Source organism: Anser brachyrhynchus (genome assembly GCF_964034855.1).
Source record: "Anser brachyrhynchus genome assembly, chromosome: 1".
NCBI classification, from domain to species: domain Eukaryota; kingdom Metazoa; phylum Chordata; class Aves; order Anseriformes; family Anatidae; genus Anser; species Anser brachyrhynchus.
This window is the reverse complement of record NC_137694.1, coordinates 106,728,138-106,746,937: the sequence shown is the minus strand read 5'-3', so window position 1 is coordinate 106,746,937 and position 18,800 is coordinate 106,728,138. Positions and strand designations below refer to the sequence as shown.

The 18,800-nt window shown below is 37.9% G+C and overlaps 1 protein-coding gene across 1 annotated transcript in view; it reads right to left on the bottom strand.

The window, feature by feature from the left end:
- USP25 (ubiquitin specific peptidase 25) overlaps positions 1-18,800 on the bottom strand; it is a 461,260-nt gene that overhangs the window by 429,478 nt on the left and 12,982 nt on the right. The window contains exons 2-4 of the mRNA XM_080562087.1: positions 10,787-10,864; positions 9,567-9,711; positions 307-430 (exon numbers count right to left, since the gene is read on the bottom strand). Of these exons, the coding sequence (XP_080418213.1) occupies positions 307-430; positions 9,567-9,711; positions 10,787-10,864 (347 nt within the window). The remainder of the gene's footprint in view (positions 1-306; positions 431-9,566; positions 9,712-10,786; positions 10,865-18,800) is intronic.

Here is an 18,800-nt window from a genome sequence, read left to right as displayed (position 1 = left end):
AAAGAGAAACTTTTAGTTTTAGGTCCTATTTAAATATGACCATATATCCTCTGTCTCTTTTCACTTCCTCAATATTTAAACAAATACATCAACATGAAACATACTATTAACTCCTAGCCCACACATAATAGACTATTTTCCAGTGTAGAACATACAATATATTAAAGCAACATCCTGAAGCCAGGCATATAAGTAGCACAAGTGAAAACAAACAAGTTATTCTTTGTTAAATTAAAAAGTAATAAAATGCAATACAGGCCAATCTCCAACTCTTTAATTTCTGCTTTATATAAGTTGTTTGTTTACCTGCTAATGGCTTGTTCCTCATCTGTTATTCCAGTCTCCCTGAATGCCCTGTTTGATTCCTCCAAACTCAAGGCAATTGCCCTCTGAAGATCATCTTTATCATCTCCAGTGAGATCAATCACATCTGAAAAGCAAAACTATCTTTCTCAAAATTAAAAGTGAAACAGAAGGAAAGGCAAGTCTTACTGTAGAGGAGACAGAACCCCCAAAGACTTCTAAGCTGCATTCAAGTCCATCCCTCTTGTGGCTTGCTCTCTTCCAACAACTAACTGTGCTAACTGATCCCTTCCATCTCGAAGCCAAATAAAACCTCAGCAGCTTGCTCTTGTTAAGATATGACAGCCAACAGTCTTCCTTGCTCCCCATGGTCTTATGTATCACAAAGCTATGGGATAAGTTTAAACATCTGTTGTTTCTGAAAGCCCTTTCAAATAAATGCACCTAGGTGTATTACTTCAGCTACCACTGCTCCCAGGGTATGTGAGGAGGAAACAACCTTCTCTTAAATATGGTACCTGAACTGAGCACAGTTATTTTTTCCTTCTCATGGAAGAATATGTGTTGTGCTTTCCCAAAATAGAGGCAGAAGTCCCAAATTCAACAAGTGTTTCTGTACATGGGAACTTTTACACAGTTTCATTGCATGTGGGAGAGTTCCTTTCTTAACATAATTCTTTTTCCATTCTGTCTCTGTATTCATTGTCTGAACATACTTAAATTAAATTGCTGTCTGCCAAAAGTATCCCCTCTCAACAGGAAAATTAAGAAAGTAAATAGTGAAGTCAAAATAAGGATTCATACTTGGACAAGTAGGGAATGCTGGATGGGATACTAACCAGGTAATAAAATGAAAACGCTAGTCTTACTTGCTCTCCAGTCCTGATTATCTAAAGAATCAGATGCATCCTCTGCACATCTCCCTGTTTCCCAAGTGTGGCAACTGCTCGCTCTCCCCCACCTGAATAAAAAGGACCACTATCATCCACTGCACACCACTAAACCAGGTGTTCCCCAGGTGGGCTCTGACCCACTTCCCAGAGCAGTCAGGGCCGACAGGAAAGCCTGTCAGCTGTATGAGGCCTTCAGAAAAACCAAGGTCATTGGTCATCATGATTTCAACGGCCAAAAATCGCAATTTGCAAGTCAGCCAGACAGAAAGAGAAGGAAGGTGCAAAAGTGACTTTCAAGAGCAATGGCAGACAGATACACACACACAGAGCTGGTTTCCTTCTCTCTCCTCAAAGGCCAAAGTTTATGCGAAGAGCTATGGAAGGGATTACTCTCCAGCCTAGGCTTTGAATGTTAGAAGTTAAAAGGCTCCAGGAGGAAAAGAAACAAATTCAAACTTGACTTCTCACAAAAGGAGATGAACTCATTCCCAAAGAGCTTCTCTGTTTAGATTCCAGCTTTTCTCCTGGATGGGCTAACCTGCTGTAGAGACAGCTTACACTGTTCCCCTGAGCTTACTTGTCTCTGATGCTTCTCACAACGAACTCATGATACAAAAATCATTGCCATAACTATGTGTTAACAGAAAACAGAATGGCTCGTCCACACAAAAACCTGAAACTAAAGAGAAGTTGAAAAGGAAACTTTTCCGTTAACACTAGCATCTTCAAGAATTAGTTTTCAGCTAAGGCCTTTCTTCCCCCAGTGAGCTTCTAATGGAAGCACTCTTACCTGCAAAACAAACTGTGAAATCTGTCATGATCTGAAAGTATGAGAAAACACTATGACCACAAAAGCAGCACTTCATCATTTAATTATTGTGTTTTTTTACAGTCAGCTCAGATATTCAAGTGTGTCGAAAGGATACTTCAGCTCTAGATGCCTGAGTTTCTCTTTCAAAAGTTGTACAGTAATTACAAGAACTGTCAGCAGAGGTCACACCCACAGGACTTTTGATATACAAGCTGTCATGTTGAGAACAATATAATTCAGGCTAAAATAATACCTCGACCTGGGTCACGTACAAGCATGGCTTTGTTCTACAATCTGTGAACAGGAACAAGGGTATAAGGGTCACAGCAGTGATAGTATCCTGTTACTACACATACTGCCTGTTACGCTCTAAAATGCATTGCTTATGTTGTATTTTCTACCCACTCGCAGGTAATCCCACAAAACTGGAGTCCAGTCCCACACTGGAGAGGACGTGTTTTTCTGAAAGGAGTAATGGTGGTCTCAACTGAACATAAAACAATCCTCTATCCACTAACCATACATGCTGCCGGTCAAGTATGAGATTACTCTGACCAACTACTTACAGAGGGGAAGATTACTTTAGCTAGTCTCTTTTAAGGGAAGAGTGATGAAACTCTCATAAAATGATAAAGAAGAAAGTTAGATGGGGAGTATTTTCCAGAAAACAATTCATAGCTGAAAATCATACGTTGAACAAAAGCTCCCACTGTCATACAAACCAACACAGAATATCAAGGTCAAATCCAACTCACACTTTCATTAAATTATTCAATTTCTTTGCATCTCTCCAGACCCTTGATCTTTGTTAATCTATTGCACTACCCTATGTGTTCAGAACTTTATTACCAGTGATTACATCATTTTAGTATTAAAACCCCAAATCCTTGACTTCCACTTCCTTTCAGAAAGCAAGTTAACAGAATAGTTTCTTTTGTCATGCAGGTATTAGAATAGGCATTATAACATTCTCTCTAGAAATGCTGTTTTTGCATACATATTGTTCCTGATTTGCACCAAAAAAAGGACAATATGGTGAAGACCTGCTGCCAGATACTACCACCACATGTGATCAGTGCAATTAATGTATATCACATAGGTTTCACCTACAATAACTTATGTCAGAAAAATAAACTTTGAAATATCTGATGATCACTGGTAAACTGTTCCATGTAAGCTCTTCATCTGTAGCAAATGTAAAATAAATTGTTTTGAGGATTTATACTAATGTATTTTAGTTCGTTTGCTGTACTTAGAGCATGTCTAAGATGTTCTTCAGCATTTCTGCTGATACAGTAACTCATTCAGCTGCCACAGCTCAGGTATGGCTTGAATCCTAAGCGTAAAGAGGAGATCTCAGCAGAAGTCCTAATAGAAGGGGAACAGTCTGAGACTAAACTCTTCTGTAATATAAATAAAACACATTTCAAAGAACAGCTTACATATCTGCATAGTTTGCATCCCTGTCAGCTGCTTATAGATTATACAAATGTAGTTATAATAACTGATATTCATGCAAGTTTGTTGTTGTTACTTAAATAGCCTTATGTATTGTAAATTCTTATGCAGGGATTTTTTTTAGTGAAAAGATGTCCAATTTTCAGCAGTTAACTTATGTGTGTAATCATTTTGATTTCTCATAGTTATTAATAAATTCAATCTTAGCATGTATTTTTAAATACTTATTTCAAGTGTGTAATGTTAACGCAAACCAATGGCAGTATCTATTCTATAAGAACTAGCAGTGGAATTAATTTGTGTGCTGTTCTACTTAGGTTTCCTATCTGACCAACTGATTTCTGTGTTCAAGGAGTAAACTTGAAAAAAGCTGACTTCTATCCAAAGTATTTATCAGACATATATGCAAGTGTGCTGTGGTAGAGCTGAAGGTATACCTTTATTTCATAAAGGTATAAAGAAAAATGCCAAATTTATAGTCACCTAGCTTTTAACCTGACTTTGCTATATGGCTCTCATTTAGGCCAAAGAACACTTTAGTTCACAGTGGCTTATACTTATAAAGGTAGTACTCATTATAAATCACAATCTTCAAAAATGTAAACATGTTCTTAACTAAGCCGTGACTACAAAGCAAATGAAAAAAAGTTTGCTTCTGAAAACAATCTTTATGAAAGGAAAAATTGCCCATCCAAATAGTATGACTTAGTGCATTCATAATGTTTATTCAAACAAAGTTAGTATGCAGAATTAATAAGCTGTTTTACTTACAGCGGTGTTTTTGTTTCATAATGTTATTGTATAATAATGCACACTTCTTGTATATAAGGTCCAGAGTTAGATATCATTTGTAATTATCTTACAAGCAACTTTTAGTTGTATGTTGAAATTTGTGATAAATACACTAATACATGTAATAAATACACACATATACATTAATATATCTTCTTTTCTTATATACTTCTTATCAGTCTGTTTACTTAGGAATTACTTTGGTAATTGCCTAAGTCATCAAAGTAATTATTGTCTTGTCGACTTGTTACTTGTACCAGGACAAGGCAGAGAGTAAAATCTTCAAACTTACATAGGCTGGTAATCTCAGCATGAGGGAAAGATCTGGAGTAGTAATTAAACCCAAGGACAAGCAATAAACAAACACTGTGATGCAACTGCTGGCACAGGGAGGGAAAAATGAAGGGGCAGGCCTACTGGGTTCAACATACAGGTGCCAAGTATGAAAATCCAGCAGCAAGACTCCAATTTCAAAACATCAACATTATAAGAATAAAAAAAAAGTTGAGATTACATTATTTTTATTTATGACAAGCAGACCTAAGCAAGATGCTGTTTTCTATGGCCTATTCTGCAATGTTAAACATTGTGATGGACTCAGGCTCCCAAGTGAAGATTTAAGGAATTTATTTGGCGGTATATGCCAATTTCAGTTCAAACTGGATGGGGAAACAACACAGAGCATACCAGCAGGTGCTTAGCCAACCCAAACAGTTCTGGTGAAACCCACCTATTAACGAAATAGCTAACAAATATGAGGCACCAGCATCTCACAGTAAATTCCTAATCTCACGTGCTCCCTCCATGCATGCTATCTGAGTAAGGATGATAGCATGTTGAAGTGATGATTCTCACACTGGCAAGGATTGGAAGGAGGGATGTAGCCATAGAACAAAGGAACAAGTGAATCAGTAAGATGAAAGGAGAGCCTCAAGGTACAAGAATCCTGACATTTTGAAGAAGAGACCCTGCCATATCAAGCTGGAGACACTCCCAGGAACCTGGATAGAAGATGACACAAATGATCGCTGAAATAGAAGGAAATATCATGAAGAGGCATAGTGATATCCAAGCTGGGTAATGTGACAGAAGGAACTAGTATCAAATTTTGCTCACAGAAACAATAAAATGCATGGCTACAGAATGGGGCTGACCAGGACTCATACCAAGAAGGACCTAAGAGCTACAGCAGACCCACATTCAACTTGTAATTCACATCATCACAGTGTTGAAGAAAATATGAAGCGTTGCACTGAGGTATAGCGACAAAATAAGACACAGAGGTTTAGATAGATTAGGATTGTTTATGGATTTAAAAAAAAAAAACAACACAAAACACCTCAGCTGCAGTGTGGTTCTTCTTTTCAGTACTGCATATCAAGAAAAACACAGAACAATTAGAGAGGAAAAAAACGACACTAGGTACGGAAAACGTGGCCAAAGACTTAGAAATAATTTAAGCTCTTTATTCTTGAACTGGGAAAACTCTGAGGGAACATCATGATACACCATCTTCAGATATGCAACATTTCAGCTCAGACAAAAGGAACGAACTGTGCTGATCTCCAAGTGGGATATCTCAAAGAGTAAAGGGCTTAACCTGAAGCAAAAGGAATTTAAATAAGACATTAGGAGTCAAAAATTATGATCAGTGAAACACTAAAACAAGCTGCTCTATAAACTTTTCGGTGTCTTTGGAACAGAAGAGTTGTAAAAAATAGGTTATATAAAAATCAGTTTAGGTGCAGTTAGGAATGCCTTGTTGGAATGGGTTGATTGAACGACTTTTTGAAACTTCTGCAAAGGACCTAAACTCTAGGAACATGACGATATGAAAAGTCAGATCCCCAGAAGAAATGAATTCTGCAACTTTCTATATGGTGCGTGTGTGTGTGGCATTCTAGAGCTACACTGTACTTACGTATGTCCATATAAAAGGACTTCAGGTCTTTTGTCTTGGCTGTGGAATGCGCAATTCTGAAGACTAATAATTCAGTTTTTGTGACAAAGAATTCTTGAATTTTCAAAATATGGGTGGGAGAGAATTTGTCTTGACAGCTATTTTATTCAAAGACAACACTTTCTCTAAAGCACGTCTTCTCTTTATTCTGCTGCTTCCTTTAACCCTGGGTTCTGCAAATTTCTCAAATAATGAGAAGGCAAAGGGATAGATGCTTGGAAATGCAATAGTTCTGCTGTGCAGCTATAGATAAAAATACATTGAACTATTGCAAATTAAAAATAAAAAAGTCTCTAGAGATATCAAGAAACTGAAAATATTGTAAAATACTACTATACGACTACTTTTTCTTTGCTTTAAATACAGTGCCTAGGATTTATGCAACTAAGCAGAACATTAAAGTGATCATAGATTAAAAAGTGTTCACTTGTACATTGCAACCCTAATATTTAAGCACTTTTGGCTAACAGATTATATCTTAAAAAAGGGTAGTACCACCTTTGCATAGGGATCAAATAAAGCATGCATCACTTGACGTGAAAATGCTGTACTTGCAGGTGCTTGCACATACTGTTTTGAACAGGAAAAAGGCAAGTATCATGAGTAACACTGACTGTGCAAGTCAGTCTGATTTTAAAGAGACAAAATCTTTATGCAGGCTCTAGTATACTTCTTGCCAATGCTGAAATGCCACATTTGCTAATAACAGGATATGGGCTTCTTTATACCTTCTAACATATTGAATGCTATTTACATGCTCAAACAGTTGAACAACCACTGTCATAATTGGTAGAGCCAATGCATCACAATCCGGACTAATTGTTAAGGTATAATTTCCTGTTATATACACTTTTATTTCAACCCTTAACTAAGTAACCTTTCCAAAGAAATGTCATCAGTCAAGCCCACAGAATACATTAGCTATACCTAGCATACATTCAAAAGCCTTGATAAGCGGCTGATGGTTTGTTTGTTTGTTCCCCCCCCCTTTTCTTTTTTTTTTTTTTTTTTGGGGGGGGGCGGTGCAGAATAAAAGACAGTTCTGTTATTTATCTGTTCCTGTATCATCCTCAGTTTGAATGACCTAACTTGGTAGGACTGCAAACACAGGTGACTCATAACTTCCTAAGCTCCAAATGCACACACATAGTTCAGCAGTAAGGAACAGTAAGGGCGAGTTATAATTATTTTCATGCAATTATACCTATGTGTACTAGGAAAAGAGGGTCAAATCTGAAAGGCAAGATACTGTCAGCAACCGCACATGGATGCGGAGAAGTGGTAATAGCATTGTTTTGAGAAGGAAGAGCTGAAGACTGAAGCTGTTGTTACTGAATATTCTCCCAGCTATACCCATCCTTCCACTCTCTTCTCCCAAATCATCCACTGTCTTTCATGAGACCCCCTAATGTGATAGAACTTACCAACGAATGGTCATGAAACTTGTCCACCTTAAATGTATTGCACTTTTGAAATTCATAATCAAAATAATTGCGGAAAAGCAAATCACAATGAGAGAACTGCAGGTTTCTGCAAGAAACTTTTACTAGAACTCTGCCTTACAGATGAAGGAGAGGGCTCTATGATCAGATTGGTTTAGATTTTTGCTTTGCTGTAGATGTTTAGTTCTTGCCCTGGGGTCCCTCCAACATGAGGAACAGTTGGCCAAGATGCCTTTATCTCCTAACTGGCTTTCAGTCTAACTAAAAAAGTAAAAGTTGGCAAAGGGCTCTCATCTTTTTTGCCAGTGAGGAGCTGAGTAGACATTACAGTTGTCAAGAACATCTGTCTAATGTTTCAACAACAGTTGGCACTTCTTGACTACTGACTTAGAGTGCTATATAATTGTAAAGAATTTAGGTCTACCTTCAGCTCTCTAGAAAAGAGAAGATCCTGAAATCCAGCTTGGAATTTGCAACTGAAGAATTGCTCCTTCCAGTTTGACCATCAGTCACAGTTAATGTTGACTCTGCAGGCATGACTCTTCCCTCTCACCTTGTATCTTCAATAAGGTTGCATAGCACATTAAGTGATGCCAAAACTAAACACTTCTATTAATGGGATTAATATAATAAATCTAATTAAACGCAGACTGCAAGAGAATCCAGCTTACTATTCCACTGCCACAGTAGATCTTCATTACTGGATAACAACAGCAAGCGTAAGTTTGTAGAAAGTAGTCTCCACTTACTCAACGCCGATTTCTTGTCACAAAACTAAGTAGTGGGTTTTTATGTGTTTTCTTTCTAAAAGTGGAGGATTAATACAACCCTAATACCGATAATGGTGCACAATGTATTTTATAAAGGATACTCATAATGCAGATGATTAAAACACAGTTTTCAGATCTGAGATGTTAAGTATAAACTCATCCCCAATTAAAAAAATATAAACAAAAAATTAAAGCTGTTTATTTTGAGGTGTCAGAGACAAAAGGATAACTGTATAATTGACAATGAGTTCTACGTAAACTTCTTTACAATACTGCCACCATTGCCAACCCAATATTAGTGAAATAAAAGAAAAAATCCTGCTGTGCCTGAAGCTAAGTAATTCTGCTAACTTCATAAAAGCTACATATACACCACACATAGCCAAAGGATTAATATATATTTTAACTAAAAAGACTGTATGACGAGGTTTAGAATCTTGGAAAGGAAATACAGCATCAAGCAACTCAAATTTTTAAAATCCATCTGCAAAACTTCCTTTGATTTTTTTTATTTCCCTTATTTATTTATTGTATTTATTTCAATCTGCAATATTTATTTCAACCTGCAAGACTCAGAGAAATATAGGTTTGTGGGACCTCCCATATCAACTAGGTAAAATTGTTTTAAATTAAGTACTTTAATATTAATTTCACATATTGAACACCTACTCTTTCACTACAAAATGCTAACCTCTCACCTGTCCCTCTGGCAAAGTCACCTCTTTTAGGGAGAAGCTACTCTTAAGTATATTAAGACACACGTTCATAGACTCTTCTCAAAAACATTTTTTTTGACTGTCAGGCTATCCAGCTGTTGCCTTTAGTTATGTAATGCAAAACCCACAAATAAATCCTATAACAGTGAGGGGAAGGGAGAAGGAAAAAAAAAAAAGACTGAAAACCTAGTTATTCACCCTCACCCTCTGATCAGTACCATAAGTACATTTAAAGGTAATACTTAAAATATAGCTCAAATTTTAAAAAAGGGGAAAAAAAAGTTGAAGTAAGTAAAGAAAGATAGTAATACTCTAAAAAGTGTTAAGTAAGAATTATCAGTCAAGATTAACAGTCATCTTACAGGCAAGTTTTTAGTTTCCTTGCCTTTAAACTAACCTTACGAAATGAAAAAATACCTACTCGTGTCTGCCTGGCTGCCCACACTGATGTATCTGTCATTTCCAGGAAGTGCTGTCTGATAGTAAGTTGCCTCCTCTTGCTGGGGCACCTTGGCATTCTTCGCAGTGAGGAAAGCCACAGCCAACTCCAAATTACCATTGCTGTCCTTTAGCCACCAAACAAACAAAAACACAAGAAGTGAGAGTTCCCTCACTCCCTTTTTTTTTTCCTTTCTTGTCAACAATAAAGGACAACATTTCAAGCAACTTATTAGATCAATGACATATCATATTTTCAGGTGAAATACTGGTAAGAAAAGAAAACTTCCAAGCTTGTACGTTCTGCAAATTTCACTATTTCTAAACAAAATAGCTTATAAAAATTTTCTTCAATAGAACACCACCTATAACAGAAAAACATAAAGATACTGTAGCGTAGGTCAACCCATTAACTTCCATAATGACCACACTCTCACAGACTTCAACAACAGTTAATCATATTCCTCCAAAAATCTGCCATTTCAATTTTAAGGCCAGAAATATTGACTTTTTGAAGGGCAGTTGTGTGCATGACTTAAGCTCAATCAAAAGCAATAAATATATACATGGTTTAAATTGACTAAATGCTCATTTTCTATTTTTAAATGGCTAAAGAGGTCCGCCTGTTGGATACAGTGGATTTTTATTTATATCTGTTTAGGGAAACAGATCACAGAGAAATCTGCTGGTCTTTACTTGCATCAAAACTCTCTTGGGCTGTGAAAATTTATGATGGTTGCAGAAACAGAGAAACAATGCCAGATTAGCAAAGAGTGACAAGTTCAGATGTTCTTTGTTCTGTACGCTGAGCAGGACCTGTCCATGCTAGAAAACTTTGCTACACCTTGATAAGAAAACAATTAAAGAGCTTAAGTCATCAGGTGTCAACCAGCTGTACTAGCATCAAAGTACATCAAACACTTGAGCCAAAGGTTACCTTCCAGGCAAGTCATACCATTCCTGTCTTTTCATGTTTGATCACCAGATTAATTTTTATCTCAGTATCAAAACAGATCAGGCTTGCTTCTAAAGTGAACAAGCCATCATTAATAGTTTTTTTCCCCTAAAATACATCTAAAAATAATTCAAGCTAGGTAAGGAGAGAAGTAAAGAAAGGATGCGGCTCTATGGCTTTCACAATTAGTTAATGACAAGAGGTACACATTCAGCTACAAGACAGACGCTTCCCAACATCCGTCTTACCTTCAGTGCCTGTTGTAGTACCTGGATGTCATTGATACCAGTGATCTCCCTCAGCTGATTCAAAAACGTCTGCTGGTGCTAAAAACAGGAACAGATGAAAAATAAGGTAAGAGCCAAATTACAGCAAAACCACTGTTACTGACGAGCCTGCTTCTCTACAAACATCTCTGTATACGCTTTATGTACCACCAAGGGGGGAGAGACTGTATTATTCAAATTTGGTTTAGTTCCTGCAACTTGAGCACTTTTAATTCTCAAATTTGATGGAGTTTGTTTGTTTTTACAAATGATGAGTGAGCTTATACAACATCGGTATAAAGAGTCTACATAAAGCCACAATTAGCCCTCCTAAACAAATGAAATTCTAACTTGGTCTTCAGTGGCAGTAGAGGAAATAATTTACTGAACTCCTGTCAAAACCAATTTATTCAACTCCCAATTACTCTCAATCCCAGCATTTCCTTAACATACACAGTTCCCAGCCATTCAAACTTCAAAACTCAGAAAGTCATCTTCACTGAATATCTCTGTGCTTTAGAAGAAATACTATAAAAGTATTGCTTTTTAAGAAAAAGACTAAAGCAAAACATTAGGAATCCATCTTAACCACCTTCCGAGACCAGCTGAAACCAACTCTCACAAACTGAAAATCAGTCAGTGTCCGTGTCTGAGCTTCAAGTAATGCTTGTAGTCAGAAAGAGCAAGAGGTTAAGCATCTCTTCAACATTCACTTCATGTGAATTTTGAGCTTTTGTTTTGCTCTGTTTTTAAACAAAACTGTTCCCACCCCTGTTTACAGCCAACAGCTGACTCCCTCCACTCATGTTCAGATATCACATCACGGAAGCAAAAATAGGCACTAGGCTGGGATAATCCTTGAACTTCACTTAACCATTAAAAGCATCCTAACAATTAAAACCATGAAAACATAGAGGATCGTCCATTGTTCCAAACTAAACAATTCCATTCTTCCTTTGGAAGACAGGAAAAGGAGAAAAGCTTGGTGGTATTTGCAAGTGGTTTTTCTTTTTCTGTTGTTTGCCTACCACATCCTGAACTCAAAACAGTAATTTCATCTATAAAAGAAAAGATTTTGTAAAATACAGGGTTTTGTTTGCTCAACAAAAAGCATGTTTCCTATCAGTGACAAATAAATGTTCTCATGTTGCTCTCCAAATTCCATTAAAAAAAAAAACCAAAACAAAAAAAAAATACAATTATTGTCTTGCGACCACTTCTAAAATACTTTTCTTTAAACTGAGTTATTTGGAACGAAATATCCAAATAGCCTTATTCTCTCCTTATCACAGCTTTGTATAGAGGAGGAAATTAAGAGCTGCATGAATGCTGAATTCCCCAGTGTGAAATTAACCTGGCAGGCACTACTTCATGCCCTAATAAGTTGAAATAGAAGGCGTATAGTTCAGGATGTTTATGAATTACATACACAATCCTCCCTTCATTTATGATCCTAAGGGACACTGCTAACAATCCAATTTGCTTTTCTTCTTTTCCTTTTTAAAAGCCCTGCTACTGGCACGAGGAAAGTGAAGGGATGCAGGCAAACAAAATCCTGCTCTACCCCGTCCCCCCGTTTGTATATGCCACACATTTCACAGCACTGTACAAAGGCAGGACTTGTCTCCCCTCTAAAGTTGCTTTCCTGCCCCCGGGTCTGGCAAGAAGCAAAGAAAAAAGAAGAAAGAATATTTGGGAAAAGTAATTACAACAGCATTAAAACTGGTAGGAGCAATTCAAGGGCAGAGCATGGCAGCAGAACTGATTTCTTTTTCTATTAGCTATCAACATGACAGCTACTAAAATGGAAAATAGTTGCAAAATAAATTACAATGTTGAGTTATAACAAATTTCTGTATCTTCCACAATACATATAAGAGTTGGAAAGGCTGTGAAAGGACTGGAGGATATTCATTGCTCACAGAGACTGGGAAAAGGCAGAAGAGACAGTTTACCAACAAACAATCTCACAGCAGTTCAAAATATTGGCTGATAATTTATGAGCACAGCCGTGCCATGTAATCCTAGACTTCTGTAGCTGATATCCAGATTTCAATATTTTGGTGCAAAGCTGTGGTTTGAAGCCCCCTTCCCAAGGACAGGCAATTCACAGATCAGAACCAGGCCCAGAGATGCTCCTTCCTCATCAAGAGATTATTTCAATACTTAAATATATATATAGGGCCAAAAGTTTAGGCACTCAGCTCACAAATTTCTGACTGGTAACTGAGTAAACAACACGAAGAATCCATAAACATCCTAGTTACAAATGACAGATATTGAGAGGAAAATTAACAGTTATCCTGATTACCTTACAGGGAGCTAAACTGCTGTGGGGCCACAGACACTTGATTTAGATATTTCTGGCTTTCAGGTTAAATGTGGACAAGCTGCCGTTAATTTCTAATCGAGTTGTTTCAAATCACACAGAGGTTGAAGAATAATGGTACATATCACTTCCTGGAAGAGGAGGAAAAAATAAAAATGAAACTGAAAAAAAATATTAAAAAGTATAATTTAAATTGCTTGCACCTCATCAGTGTTTTACGTTGATACTTGAAATGGAAACTAACAGGTCTTTGGAAACAGCTCAAGCTGCGTAAGGCAGCTGAATGCTCCTTAACACAGCACCAGGCTGGTGGCCTTCCCTGCCACACGTTCATCATTCTCTCCTCTCAAACCCGACATAACGGCATCGTGCTCGCTGCACACAGATCTCTCCTGCAACCGCATCTTTAACTTCGCCATTACTCTCATTTACTGTTGTACTGATGATCTGTTATCACCCATGGAACTATATCAATACAGGTAATTGTGCTCCTTTTCATTACTCGGGGCAGTACAGACAATTACTATCTATGAATAATGATCAGACCCTTTCCTCATTCATCAGAGGATGAGATTAAATTTTCCTTTTGCTTTTCTTTTCACATAAGAAGCTTAAGAAACACAATTGTATCCATATTCAGAGATCTGATATTACACTTTAATTTAGTGCATCTATACTAGACTGCCAAAGACACCCAATTGGGTGAAGCTTTTTGTTCTGAATTACATTCCTTTAGAACATACTATTATGGCACATAGGATGATTTAAACATTTATATATATATTTTACTACTACCCATGTCTGAAGTTTGCAGATCAATTTCTATCGCAACTGCTAAATGCTTCAGCCCCTCTGGTACCACAGGTGTTACCTCTCAGAATACTGAGGCCAGAGCTCCACATAAAACACAGCCCCCCTCCTTGCTCCTGTTAATGCTCTTTCTGATTGTGTCTGCACTACAAGCTTTACTCTTCATGGAGTTTTGGGCTAGTCTGAGTTGAAGTGACTGCAGCATATAAACCCTAAAATATCCAAGAATACTATGAATGATTGTCATTCACCGAAAGGCTTACTAAAACCAACCCGAACCTCAGAGGTCATGCTACAGCTTAAAAATAAGAGAGGCAGCAGCATACAAGCATTTGCAGGTGTCTGAAGCATCTACATTAATATATGTTAATGCAATCAGGTCAGCAGGGGAGATTCAATATACAACTAGCAGCCTTAACATAAATCAGTTGCTTCCTTTTTTCAGCAAAGCTCTTCCCTGGTTCTGTGTTCTCTCCAACCCTGCATTAGTAGAGGCTCAAATTGTGGACCAGAACTCACTGCACTTCAACTCGACCTAATAACCAATCCCTCTCTTCTTACACAGATCCAACCGATTACTCCAGCAGAGCCAGGCACAGCTACTGGTGCTAAGAAACCCACTTCCATTCTTTCAGCTCTTATTTGCCTACACCCACTGCTGTTGGCCGTCCTCTCCCCCAGAGTTTCAAATTTACATGACAGTAAATCTTTTGACATCGTTTATCTATAGCACAGATGCCGCAGTTTAGTTAGGAAGAACTCCACATATACCCAATGTGTACAAGTACCGCTGCATGCCTACACAAGACACGCGCACACATGCTCCAAGCAGCTTCAACTGCTTTTGGCCAAGGGCTCTGAGAAGGCTCCAGGACATGGTCTGTGCCACCAGGCTCTGCTGGTGCAAGTGCCACAGGGCAACCCAAGTCCTTGGCTGGGCAATGGCCAACCAAGGTCTACTGATGCTACTACAGCTGCCTCTAGCTGCAGCTGCCCACAACCCCATCCCAGCACGTAACGCAGCATCCAGTTCCCCAGGGCTTTCTTGCACGAGCTGTTCCCAGCCTTCCCCCTTCCTCTGCCTCTCCGAGGTACGTGATATGTATCCTGGAGCTTTCAGCTCTTGGAAGGTCTTAACTAACAGGAAATTCTCCCGTTTTCCTGGAGAAATGCCAAATTCATATATTAGGAATGCATGCCCTTATTTCCAATTCTTTCCTTTTTCAGCCATCCCTCCCTTCCTCTCAGGAAATGCCCAATTAAGATTATCTGGTTTATAACCTCACACAATAGCACATTCAGTAGCTGTGCCAGTGCTAGTGGAGCAGAAAAGGATCTACACTATTATCTGCTTAGGAAGATACCGTGCCCAAATTAGTTCCACAACAGCACTGTAAACTCTGATAACTTTTCAATGTGTTTTTGGATAATGTAAATCTCATAAATTGACTAATTCTGAATTATACTGCAGATAAATTTGAAAAAAAAAGTCACATTTTCATCTGTTTATTTCCTCATTTCTTTAACTTCCAAAGAAGTACGTGTAGGCTTTGGCTTTAATTGTGGCAACATCCAAATATTTGTATTTTCAACACAAGCACTTTAAAACTTAGAAAATAAAACAACCCTCACCAGTTTCCAAGCACAGAAGAAGTCATCTGCTTAGTAATAAACGAGATGGTCCAACCATTACTAGGAGAAAACAGTGCCTCGCAACATTGGCCACTTAAAGAAAAATACATAACGAAAACAAACTACATGAACCCTTTCCTTCTCAAGGGATGAATACTTTACTAGGGACAAATAAAACAACGACACAACCAACACAAACGTCGAGAACAGCATCTCGACTCATTTCCCTCCGCACAAAACCTGCTTACTTTACTTTCCGAAGCAATGCTGATCTGAAAGAGCTATTTGCTGGAGGAAAGCCAAGTGAGATTGCAGAAGCTATTTCATATTATAGACTGTTCTGATGTGACCTGAGCTGAAGAGGACCTGCTAACGGTGCAGACCGCAGACAAGTAGCTAAGCAGCTAGTTTCATCATGTGATCTTGCAGTAATGAGAAGAATACTGAGAGATGAGAGGAATGCAATCCTCCAAATACAGGCTTTAAGTTCCTGCCAAAAACAATACAAAATAGAAAACTTGAAAAAGTGCGAGCATACCAAAGGCCCTCAATTACTAACCAGGACCAGTTAAAAGGCCCACAAGCACTGCTGAGCATTATGACTTCCAGCAACACCGATACATTAAGCGTCATCTAAATAAGCTATTGGTGAAGTCCCATCCAGGCAAACAAAAGCTAGCTCCTTCAATGAAGAAATGAAGAGACAAAGTTTCAACACTGGGTAACGCAGAGTTGACTCCACAATGCATGTCTCTGTTCCTACCATCACTGTCCTTAGGATTTTTCTGTGTGTGTGTATACACAGAACAAACAGACACATGAATATATAAATTTGAAAGTTTGTATACATATCCACATAAATTTAAAAATGCAGTATTTTTTTAGTGTGAAGACCAAGTTAAATCACTGCACTGGCACTGACCATTGTGATTCTTATAGCACCTTGCTAAAACACGGTGGAATTAGGTTCCCTTGCCTGATATCTACTAACTGGGCTTCCTTTCGTTCAGTCACAAACAGAGAAAGCTCTCGCATGGCATTGTATCTACTATGTAAGTAGGTATGAATACAATTTTATTTTTATACACATGCAAATGCAAACTTCACCCCAAGCTTTGGCTTGGAAAAAAAGTCACCTGCAGAGAGACAAGGATGTGCAGAGAGACTGCAAATTTTCAGCCTGTGACAGCGCTGCGAAGGCGGCCAAAACTGCCAATTACAGCAGCAGCTTGTGCGAAATGGGCAGTTATCCACCGGGTGCTGGACTGCGAGCAAACTTACTTCAAGGAAGCAGAAGGACACACCAACCACAGCCTGGATCAAACAAAAAGTTTAATGGGGGAAAAGGCTTGAGCGCATCACTTATGTGCATACAGTCCTCCCTGACAAATTAAAGGCAGGATCCCTTTTAATCATAGTGTTACATAGCCTGTATTCATCATAAGACTACACTCAGAATACTCACCACATTTCTATGGTTTCCATGAACAGTGACAAAACTGCACTACTTCAACTGAACACACTTTAATGAGTGGCTTTGCAATGAATTTCAGGATTTGACATTAAGGATTCCACACAACATGGAGTACGCATTCACGTGAATATTCGCTGTTCTGAGCCTCACGTATTGGCCAACAAAAATCTCATTTACTATTTTCTTCATATAACATTTACGTTTATTTTAGTTCAAGCTATATAATATTTAAACTGTTTAAATGAGATTTTGAAGAGCTGCTTGAGGAGTTTGGTTTCTATTTACTGACATTAAGTGCAGGGCAAACCTGGCTCAGATACTTACACACATTTATAAAACAACGAAATTTAAATGCGAGTCAAATCATCACCTGCATTCAGAAAGCAACAGAAACACATTTCCTCAAACTTGTGTAGTAGATTTTGTATTGTTTCCTCTTAGGCCACAGAAGTACTGAAGCTCAGTTCTAGATTCCAACTCAACTGCCCTACTGTTTTACTACCTGGCTTACAGCTAAACATACTAAGTTTACATTACCAACGGATTTTTCCCCAGTAAAATAATAAGAAAAATAAATCAGTGTCTGAAGGCATTAGGTATAGTCATTAAAAAGATAAAGCATGAGTAAGGACTAGAAAGGCAGCAAAGCCATTTAAACCAGCTTACAGCAATATGATAATAAATGGTGTGATCTACCACAACAAAAATGTGCATGACTCTCGAGCCAGTTCCATTTCCATCAAAGTACCAGGGTTTAAAAAGCAATCCTCCAAATGAAAAGAAAGTAACAACGAGAAAAAAATGTAACAAAAGTTCTTTCTTAAAAGTAGTCTGTGAACTAGTTTATAACATTGTTGCTTGAATGAAGCACGCAAAGAATTGCTTAGTTCCACATTTCTGATTCTTACTGATAACTATTCATAAACCAGCTTCAGTGACAGGCTTATAATCAAGGACAGCAGTCTTAGTATTACACTGAAATCATGAAAGGTGTCAGAAACATAAAATCATTGAGAGTTTTGAGGTCTGAGTGTTTTAAACCACCATCACCATTTTTCACATCTGGCTCAGCACAAGAGAAAGAATTTCCCAACAAAACACTGTCAAGCTATGGCTTTATTTCTTGTCACTCTGCTGTTATCATAGTAATATCAACTCTAAGAATTAACTAATGTACACAAATGAAATCTTTACACTCACTTAACTAGGTATAAGTTAAATTTCAATTTGCAGTCAATCAAATAGCCATGTGAAAGCTTGCCTCCTCACAAAAATTGCTTTTGATTCTTACTCACTCCAATAACTGTGACAATTAGCAAAAATCTCTCTATTCCCATTAAAATCTCGTGGGTTATAAGAATTACCAGTGGTGGGTCTTTCAAAGTACAAGCACACGTTATCTCCAAACTATGTGCAAAATTCAGAAAGATTCCCCTGGGAATCCAGCCACAGGCAATGCAATGCCACTTCCTGACAGCATGTCTGAACTTCAGTTCATGTCCCCACCCCACGTCAAATGTGTTCAGACCCCAGCACCAAGAGAGCTTCCAACAGTATATACAAGCCACAGCAAATAAAAACCAATGGGCTCAATGACAGGCGACATTATACAGACAGAAAGAAGGAGGAAGAGAGAGGATGACAGACATACAGCCAACTCTTCATATAGATATTAGTTGCAATTGTTATTATTACAATGACTCCTGGTCACTTTCTGTTGTAAAAGGTTCTTTTTAATTTTTTCTTCCATT